This window comes from Sprattus sprattus, assembly GCF_963457725.1.
Source record: "Sprattus sprattus genome assembly, chromosome: 9".
Taxonomy (NCBI): domain Eukaryota; kingdom Metazoa; phylum Chordata; class Actinopteri; order Clupeiformes; family Clupeidae; genus Sprattus; species Sprattus sprattus.
This window is the reverse complement of record NC_137928.1, coordinates 15,404,918-15,415,584: the sequence shown is the minus strand read 5'-3', so window position 1 is coordinate 15,415,584 and position 10,667 is coordinate 15,404,918. Positions and strand designations below refer to the sequence as shown.

Genomic DNA, 10,667 nt, shown 5'->3' with positions numbered 1-10,667 from the left:
TGACAGTAATTAAATAATGAATTATATTTATATATCTATCATACATCAAAACACAGCTCAAAGTGCTTCAGAAAACAGGGATAAAGAAATATTGTTCATTGTCTGCACTACAAATTACAGTGGTTGGTCTTGCTGGTGTCTGTAATATACCAAGCTTGGGTATTGATTCTCTGTTCTTCAGATGGAGCGAGAGGGGGGAGGGGGGAGGGAGGGAGAGAGAGAGGGAGGGAGGAAGGAAGGAAAAGAGAGGGGGAGAGAGGGAGGAAGGAAGAGGGAGAGAGAGATAGATAGAGAGAGGGAGGGAGGGAGGAAGAGAGATAGGGGGATGGTGTTGGGGCTGATGCTGCAAATAGATGTATTGAATGGGAAAACCAGGAATGAGATTTGAAGAGAATAGAAAAGGAGATCTGTCCTCCCCCCTCACAATCTCCCTCTCTCTCACGCACACAGACAAATACACATTCACACATGCTTGCACACACAAATATACAGTTACACATGCTCACACACACACACATACAGTTACACATGCTCACACACATATACAGTTACACACGCTTCGGCAAATACACACACCTGTCCACATTCACATACACACTCTTACTCACATGCGCGCACACACCTTGGCGTGAGGTTTGGGGTAGACCTGGCTTTGGATGATATTACATAAGAGTGTGTCACCGCCTGTCGTGTCAGAGAGTGGAGGAAGGGTAGTGAGTGAGTCACAGGGGAAGAACACATATACACACACACAAACACACACACACAGATACACACATACACACACACACACACACACACACAGATACACACACACACACACATAGATACACACACACAATCACCTTGTCTTTTCACATTTTATATTTTTGGACACCTGCCATGAACTGCTGGGGCTTCACGATGACTCTCTCTACCACTCTGTGTCTCTGTCTGTGTTCAGGTCAGTATTGGCCGTTGGGCTGAGCGTAGCAATGTCAGGGATCACATGGCTAATATAACATACAGTACAAGGGCGAGAAAAAGCCTTTGAAGTGAATAATCAGAATGACTATAAGAGGATTGAAGAGGTATAACACTGCTGTTATAAAACTGCTACAAGACCACAGGGACTACTGATAAGTCCTCTGGCTGCGGCCGTGTCTTCCTGTTTTTATTTTGTTTCTTTCTCTGTCACTATACTTGCTGTTTCTCCTTTTCGCTCTTTCTCTCTCTTTCCCTCTCTCTCTTTGTTTCTCTCTCCCACAGTTATATTGTTCCCATAGTTGACCTCCTGCAATGGCCTACAGCATCCTCTCCAGTATGTTCCTAATCAGGAAGAGGAATTACTCTCTTCCACTCTCCTTCTTCTTCTTCTCCTCCTTCTTATTTTTCTACTCTGTTTTGGCCACCAGCCTGTCTGTCCCACTGGCTCTGCGGCTGAGCGTGAGCTTAACGAGTCCCCACAGAGAGGTGGCATCTGGACCCGTCCAGTTAGCTGCTCTCTGCAGTGGCTGCTGCAGAGTGGTGCAGATACTGCTGCAGAGTGGTTTCACATGGCTGGACGGTTGGACATTGGGGCAGTATAACACATCTATTACCGCCCCACCCACCCCAACCCCCCCCCCCCCCCCCCTCAGAAACGCACAAACACACACATCTACACCAAGTCCACTATAATGATAACCAGCAGAGGTTCACAGCCACTGGCTAAACACACACACCAGAAAATAAAGCGTGTACACTCTCATGCTAAAAGCTCCTTCTCCAGAAGACAACATCAATAGCTAGTGGAGTCTGTGTTATCTATCTACCACACCCCTGTGTTGTGCCATAGTTTGCAAGCATCAAAGAAAAATACGCAAACTACATTAGCTAGCTGAGCAGCTGGCATTGCTATTGGACTTTATACCAACCATTAACGCCCCCTCCACGGCATGTACGCACATAAACGCACACACACACACACACACACACATACACACACACACACTTTCATTGGAGGGCATCCTTTGCCACCCACCTACACACAGCCACTTTGCACTGTGTGTGTGTATGTGTGTGTGTGTGTGTGTGTGTGTGTGTGGGATGAAAGCACTCCAGCACAATTCACACTGGGGGTAGTATTGATTCTGAGATATATGTGTGTGTGTGTGTGTGTGTCAAATGGCTTACAGGTTCTCTGCCTCTCCAGCCTACACTCGTCCTCTCTTCCCAGCGACAAGTTATTCCTCCCACAGACTGCCTCTGCACCTCTCTTCCCCTTCGTATTAGTCCTTTTTTGGGCCAGCTGTGCTGTGTGGTACGGTGCGATAGCATCCGCCGTAGAGGCGTGTTAGCAGCAGGTCTGCTGATGGCATCTGAAGCCGGGGAAACCACAAGGGCTGGGAGCTGTCGATGAGATGTGCTGTAAGAGCCCTCGTGTGCTGTCGTGTGTGTGTGTGTGTGTGTGTGTGTGTGAGAGAGAGAGAGAGAGAGGGAGTGTGTGGTGTGTGTGTGTGTGTGTGTGTGTGTGTGTGTGTGTGAGAGAGAGAGTGGGAAAGTGTGTGTGAGAGAGGGAGGGAGTGAGTGGGTGTGTGTGTGTGTGTGTGTGTGTGCGTGTTCACAGTGCATCTGCAAGATAGGTAGAAATAGATTAAAGATCTGTTCTTACCACCCATGTTGCAGCCTGGAGATTCCGAATCAGATTTTAAGGGCTAGTGACCTTTATACAGAAGTACCTCTGTTTCCTGTAACATTTAACAGATAGCCGAGACCAATTCAGTGTTCTAACGTGCCTCTCATGTACTGTATTGCACGAGCCTTAGAGAGTTTTCAGGAATTAAGACGCTACATTTTACATCATTGGAAAACGTATGTACTGTATGAGTACATTTTTTACTGCATTTATTAATTGATAAGTGACTTGAAGTATTTTTAGAAGCATGTTTAAAATGAAGACTAGACTACAGAAGAAGACAAGACTACACCCACTGGCTTTGAATCCAAGACCCACCCCAAACTTTCACATTTCCCTGTACTTTTCGCCAAAGATTTTCAAACCTCCTTCGAGGCCTGCTGTCACAAGGCATTTGAGTAGGTTTCAGCCTTTCAAATGCTGTCGGTGTCCTTGGGAGTTTGTCAGTGAGCACTTGGTCTTCAACAGGCCAGAAACCTGGAGACTCGATTCAGTGTCAGAGAGTGGGCCTTAAATGGCAGTGCAGCGATTAATCATACTGCAGCCATTGATTATCATTAACCGTTGATCCTTCATCATCAGTGCAAATGCGCTTACTGGAGCAGGTAGAGGGAGGGCGGAGAGGAGAGGAGAGTTTCCTCTCCAAATCCCGAGCTTTCCTGATCAGCCGATCAGTCATACTGCAGCCATTGATTATCATTAACCTTGATCCTTCATCTCCCTCGTATCTCCAGGTCTGGTGATCCGGCCCAGGTCCCTGGACATCATCTTCAACCGCACTAATCCCACGCAGTATGGCCCGTATGTCCGTCACCTGGAGAGTCTCCTGCAGCGTAAGTAGGCAGTCAGGAGCGAGGCAAGCCATGTGAATAATTCATCAGACAAGTCAAGGTTGTAGATGCTGGGCTCAGTGGCCTTGCAATGTCATCTTTTTACTATATAGGAACCTGTTCTCTCTCTCTCTCTCGGGGGTGTGTGTGTGTGTGTGTGTGTGTGTGTGTGTGAGAGAGCATATCACCAAATGTTTATTTCATGTTCCTGTCAGTAAGCCTCAGTATATTGATGTGGCTTACCGTGTCTCTGAATGCGATCGGAAGTGACACTGAGGTTATGAAATGACTGACATGTCGAGGTCACACCAGTGGTGGTGCTTCTTCCTTGTTTGCTGCAGTCTTGCTCCGCCTTTGTATCCGCGTGACGTCCATCTCATTAGCTTGCTCGTCAGGGCGCAGCAGATCATTTCATCCATCTCACTCATTTCTAATTGGTCACCCTGGAATGCGCTTTGTGGCTTAAGATCGTTTGCGAGATTGAGTTAGTTTCACTATTTGCGACGACACAGTTGCTGCATGTTATTAAAAGAGATCACATTTGCATGCTCTTTGGCTTGTCCTCAGAGAAGAACTGGTAATCGTACTACTGAGAGGGAAGTACGATCTTTACGGAGCACTTCTATGGGCATAAGCCAAAAAAAACGTTTTCATTACGTTATTTTCCATACATTCAAATATAGTAATGTAGATTGTTATAAAGGTTGTTGCAAGTGTCCATGTATGCATTCATTGTTTCACTTCCAGAAAACATCGTTCTGATGCAATAGTTTCAAATCACTACTAACCGTTTCTACTTCTGACTCTCCAAGAGGATTCTTTAAGCCTAACTCAGATGACATGTTGCATCCTTGCATGCACCAGACACCAGAGAAAACCACTTAATTGTCTCAGTTTCCTCATTTCAAATCATCTCAGGAACATCCCGTCAGCACCATCATGCCAGACTCAGACCACAACACTCTACAATAAAAAAAAAGCATGCAATGCAGATGAGCACGCTAAAAACAAAACAAAAGAAAAACCTAAACTCTTCACTCCTAACGCTGTCCGCTCGGGTGTTGCCTTCGCCTTCCAGAGTACAACGACACGATTCAGGAGCAGAACGAGCTGTGCATGGTGAACGAGTACACTGAACAGGACGCGGTGGCGGAGAAGAAGGTGTGCCAGTTCAAGCGCAGCCTGCTGCGGCAGTGCTCCGGCCTGGCTGACGCTACCTTCGGCTACGCTGAGGGCAAGCCCTGCATCCTGGTCAAGATGAACAGGGTGAGTCGCAGGGTCGCTGCTGCCACCACCAGTTCCCCTGCCCTCTCATTTAATGGCTCTGTGGCCGACAGGGGAAGTGTGGGAGGTGCATTGCGGGGTTTGTAGTCTTTTTTTTTCCAACTGGGTGATGACCTTCAGCTACTCTGAGAGCAAGTCGGGTGTCCTGGTTAGGATAAACAGGGTCAGTCATTGCTGCCACCACTTACACTGCACTCTCATTTGGTGGTCCTGTCATCCGGTGGCTGGCTAGCCAGGGGAAGCGTGTGTTCAAAGATTGACCAAAGATTGCCAACTCTCAAAGATTAACTAAAGATTGCCAACTCTCAAAGATTAACTAAAGATTGCCAACTCTCAAAGATTGAAAAAAGATTGCCAATAATTGCGTTTTTTGGCCTGAGATGCATTGAAGTCAATGGAATAGATTTTGCATGCAATTATGAGACAGGATCAGAGACAAATAAATGGGAGAAATAAGGGCAGTTTGTAATGCACAAGATGATGGACCTGTAACTCTCCTGCGCTGAGAGCCAAACACATTGTCGGAAAAACTTAAGTTTCACCTCACCGGACTGTGCTGTTTATTTCCACTGTTACTATAGCAATAACCACACAGCATATTTTGGTTCATGTAACCAAGTTAACCCGAGAACATTTTTTAGTTTAGTCTTGCCTTATTTTTGTTCTGAAACGTTGTTCATGCCGGTTATGTCGGATTTAAACAGTGATTCCAGCTATGTACTTTTAAGGTCTGTTTGACCATCCCATGTGGAGCTATGAGTCTCTCCCCATTCATTTAGATAGGAGCTTGATCTTGTTTGCCAGAAATAGCTGCCTGTATACGTTGCCAAGATGGCTGCCGAGTGGCAAGACTTGCCAATAACGACTCTGACAGGACTCATGTGTCTCATGCCAAAAGTGTGAGAGTTGGCAACAATGGTGGAGAGTGTGAGGTGCGTTGTGGGATTTGTAGTCTGTCCAACAGGGTGACTACAGAACTTTCTATGCGGCCGATGAATGGGCGTCCCCCTGTGTCGGATTTCGGGGCAGGGGTGGGGTGGGGCGGGTTTCTCAGGGAATGTTTTGCATTCCGTCACACAAGGAATCATACAGTCAGGAGCAGGTGTGAAAAAGAAGCAGTTATCGCACACACAAAAGCACTGTAAGGCCCAACAGATGGCGTTGACCGTAAGCTGAGCTAAAGGGCTGAAACTGCATCTTTGAATGAGTTGAATGATGCTTGTTCCCTATTTCAGTGTTTGTTATTTATCCCTTAGATTATTGGGCTGAGACCACGAGGGGAACCTTATGTCAACTGCACAGCAAAGGTAACGTTCGTCGCCGTCCTCTCTTCGCTGTCTCTGTTTCTGTCTCTGTTTCTGTCTCTGTTTCTGTCTCTGTCTCTGTGTCTCTGTCTCTGTCGCTGTTTCTTTGTCAGTCACGTTGGGTTTGTTAAGGAGGGCACGGACGCAGTGTGCGCCAACAACATACTGTATGTGATTAGTGTGTCTATATTTCTTAGTGCCTTTGTTCACTGTTTTGAGTTACGTGTAAACTATATTTGTGTGTCTGTGTGTGTGCGCGCGTTTGTTCCTGTCATGTTTGTGTTTTTTTTTTTACACACGTGTTTGTATTTGGTTTCTCTCCACGCTGCCTCTAGCACCCGCACTTCTCTGGTGGGTAAGACGTCAGGTCCTCTAGCTGTACCCCGCCCTCCCCCTTCCCCCCCTGCTGTCTCCCCTGGGTCCTAGCCCCGGCCTTGCTTCATATCTCCGCGCTGCTTTCTCTCCAAGCTCCCGTGATGTGACGCTTCAGTGTCTGGCGCTGGCCTAACTCTAAACAAGCAGCCTTCATTTGCCAGATGTGTGGTATACCTTCAGTTCCCTGCCATCTGTATTATGTCATCATAGCACAGACTGCCATCGAAGGTGCTGCAAAACTGATACCTGATCAGTGCTCTCATACCTCACACATGTATGGTTTTGCAGCCGTTCACGTCGACAGGACTCTTTCCAGGCGCTTCCAGGCCCACCCCTCTTGTGAGGCCTGTTAGCTGATCTAGCGATAGCTAGCCCTCATGGCGCTGGTCGACCCTCCTTCAGTCAGACCCCCGAACCACAAGAACTCAAAGCCCAGTTAGTAGTCAGGTGACTCTCAAAGGGATGTGGCTAATTTAGGCCACACCTAGGCTGTTCGTTCTCTTTCTCTGCCCCCTTGGTCACCTTTTGAACTTTGACCTGTGTCAATTTTGAAGGTATATGAAGGACACCAGACATAGTGCCCCCGTCTCTTGCAGGAGCCAGTAGAGAAGCTTGAGTGCTAACGACTCTGATCAAAATGTATGTGGTTCACCACACGTTCACAAGGACTTAGCATCGTGTCAGGCGCAGCCATCTTAGTAGCATCGCTGAGTCCTGTAAGATAGTGGCTCTGTACAGAGCTCTGAGGCTTTCCTCGCTCTTCTGAAGTCAAATGGACACAGTGCTTTGTGGTACGACTGAATTTAAAATCAACGCCGGACTTTTAAATTCTCCCTGTGTCACGCTTCAAACTAACACCCTCTCCTGGATAGTGGCTAGCTCTGGAATGGATCGGGTCCCGATTACAATCCCAGTCTGGTCCGGTCCGGGTTCTATCGGGACCAGATCTGTCTCAGCGTCGGCCACTATTTGGGCTATGGCTAGAATTGAGGCAACCTTCAGTTAAGCCGACTCATCATTCAACTATTCACTCGCTTCTGATGTAGCTAATAACAGATCAACAACGAGATGGCTTAGCATGCTGCACTGTTAAGATGAAAGTGTTGGGTAAGTTAATAGTTTCGGTTTCTGAACTGATGCAGGCCAAAGACACATCTCATGTCCGCCTCACTGAGTCTCAGTGTGCAGAAAGTGATTGTGTATATTTGGGGGGTGGGGGTGGGGGAGGGTAGTATTTCTTAAAAAGGACGCTTACATCACACCACACACATCATACATCAGTGAAGGAGATCCTCAAAGCCCATCGTTGAAGTGTGTGTGTGTGTGTGTGTGTGTGTGTGTGTGTGTGTGTGTGTGTGTGTGTGTGTGAGAGTGTGTGTGTCTGCACACATTTCTATGTGTGTTTCCGTGTGTGTGTATGTATATGTGTATGTGTTTTGGGGATCTTGTGGTGTTGACTACCATACATGCTTACCTAGTATTAGTATGGCTGTTATAGAATATGAGGTCAAGATGTTTATTGTGTATGTGTACAGACTACTTTTAATGTGTGTGTGTGCGCGTGTGTGCGCTTGCGTATGTGTATTAGAGTGGCACCAAGCCTGTGCCTGTGTGTAAATGTTGGCTTTGGTCACATGACGCCCGGTCTCATCCTCTTCCTCCCCCACTACCTGTTCTTCCTCCAGAGAGACACCCCCTTACAGATGTCTTATTTCCCCACCGAGGCAAAGTTTGACAAGATGTACTTCCCTTACTACGGAAAAGTAAATCATGTAAGGCAAACACCTGCAGTTCGCATCACAGCAATGGCGTTTCTGTGTATGTTTATAGCAATGCCAACTAGGCAGTCATTTAAGAGAACGATAAACACAAGCACCTAATACCACTTATTAATACTTATCTTCTGATTAACAACAAAGAGCTAAATCAAATGTGATACCAGGACATAAACCTGTAAAGATTGTAATGAGTGCATCTGTAGTTCAGCTAAAAGCGCTAATAGGTCATAGCAACACCAGGGTCTTGTTTTCACTACAGATACTAACACTAATACTATGCTAATCTGTATCTGTGCTACTTTGGATAAAGGCATCTGCTAATTGAGTCAATGTAAACAATAGTTTTTTATTATGTTTTCAAATATGAAAGTAAGTTTTCATCTGTCCATGCCTGTGTCCCGTAGCCTAAGTACGTCCAGCCCCTGGTGGCCGTGCAGCTGCTGCTGGCTAAAGAGGACTACAACACCGAGATCGCCATAGAGTGTAAGGTGGAGGGATCCGACCTGAAGAACGACGATGATCGCGACAAGTTCCTGGGCCGCATCACGTTCCGGGTGACGGTGACCGAGTAGCCCCTCCACCCGCTTGCCCCACCCTCAGAGCGTCCGCTGCCGGAGCAGCACGATGCTCAAAGTCGCCTGTTTCCATAGCAACCACCCCACCCTACTCGCTCCATCCACCCCACATACACCCCCCCCCCCCCCTTTCTCCGCTCCCCCCCATACACTCTGACACACTCTGATACACCCTACCACAAACACCACCACCAGATTGCCACTTCCTGACCCTGTAACTAAGGGGGTCAAGGTAAGGGTGGACGTGGGCTACTCGTACTGTTTCAGAAGCATGGTGTGTGCTGCCGGGTCAAAGGTTATTCCCCACTCTACCTCTTCCTCATGTATTACTCTAACTACCCGCCCTGCCTGCCTGCCTCCTCCTCCCACCCTCAACACACACTGTCTTAGCAAAAATACGAAACAGAAAAATAATAATCAAAGCACTGTTACAAACAAAAGACAAAAAAAGCAGACAAACAGGAAGAAACAAAAAGCACACACCTCCCCCATGTGCCCCTCTTCAGCCCCAAGTAAGTGAGAGCCTAGCGACACCGTGCCATTCTAGGGACCTGTAAATAGACGTATCAAAGCTATGAGTTTGATGTGGTCTTCTCTCCTGTAGTGCTGTGCAGCCTGCTATGTGTGTACGTGACTGTGCTGTGTTGTCTTCCTCTATGTACATATTTAATGGATTTAAGATAAAAAAAGAATGAACAGATACACTGTACCCCCCTACCCTGCCCTCATCCTATATCTCACTGATGTCTGACCGCTGTAAGAAATCAAGAGTTAAGAAATAATAAAATAGCTGTAAGTAAAGATTATTGATAATTAAAATATATTAAAAGAAAAAAACACCAAAAAAAAAATTTATCAACTTTGTTCATCCCCTTGGTCCAACATCTGGGGAAATGGATTTTTTTTTTACCTCTGCGAGAAACATGAACTCTGCAGATGCCTTAAGATCTGTAAGAAAAAATCTTGAAATAAAGGTGATTTTAAAAAAAACTGTTTAGATGTGATTTTAATTGCGTTTGTGTCCACTCTGTCGTCAAATAAATGTCACACTGTTGCAGTGATGCATCCCAAATGACTTAGGAAAAGTTGATGAAAGTGCAGTGAAGGATCTGACAATTAAACAACAGTAATATAAAGTCTTAATTCTGTAGTACAGTTAACAATGAGCATGGCCTCAAACTGCTTTACAGATCCCAAGGGGTAAACCCCTTAGAGCAAGTAAAAAAAAGCCCACAGTGGCCATGAAAGTCTTCCTTTCAACAAGAAGACATCAAGGGTAAAATTGTAAAGTATAACTACTATGAAGACCTTGACAAGAGTTCTTTGTCCACTTTTCTGTCTCAGTAGCATGGACATTTAACAGGAGTCTACAGAGTGTGTGTTGGTAGTAATTGGTTAAGAAAATGTAGTTATTTTAATATTCTGATTTCATATGGATGCATCATTTACAAGGGATGAATTATAAACTGGTGTAGATTACAAGAGGATTGATCTTTATAAACATGGATGCATTATAAACCGGTGTAGATTACAAGATAATTGATCTTTATAAACATGAATGCATTATAAACCGGTGTAGATTACAAGATAATTGATCTTTATAAACATGGATGCAACAGGCCATGTCTTCATCAGAGTACATGAAACATATAACCATATATACCATATCGCAAGTAACTGATTGTATTGGAATACCTGGATATTCACCTTCCCAATTAACACCTTTCAACACAGGGGGGCGACCAGAGAAGTAAAGGTTTATCAAATGCTGCCACCTACTGGTGAGCCACAACCCGTGCATCTCCGACCTACTGGATTAGTTTATTCCCGTAGCTGTGAATCCCTTCACGTCAAAGTCTGCCACT

The 10,667-nt window shown here is 45.9% G+C and overlaps 1 protein-coding gene across 1 annotated transcript in view; it reads left to right on the top strand.

Annotated features, from left to right (window-relative positions):
- Positions 1-8,915, top strand: part of atp1b3b (ATPase Na+/K+ transporting subunit beta 3b) — a 25,023-nt gene extending 16,108 nt beyond the window's left edge. The window contains exons 3-7 of the mRNA XM_080844740.1: positions 3,391-3,489; positions 4,565-4,752; positions 6,027-6,077; positions 8,135-8,221; positions 8,632-8,915. Coding sequence (XP_080700866.1) covers positions 3,391-3,489; positions 4,565-4,752; positions 6,027-6,077; positions 8,135-8,221; positions 8,632-8,799 — 593 coding nt within the window. The 3' untranslated portion in view covers positions 8,800-8,915. The remainder of the gene's footprint in view (positions 1-3,390; positions 3,490-4,564; positions 4,753-6,026; positions 6,078-8,134; positions 8,222-8,631) is intronic.
- Positions 8,916-10,667: the final 1,752 nt, after the last annotated feature.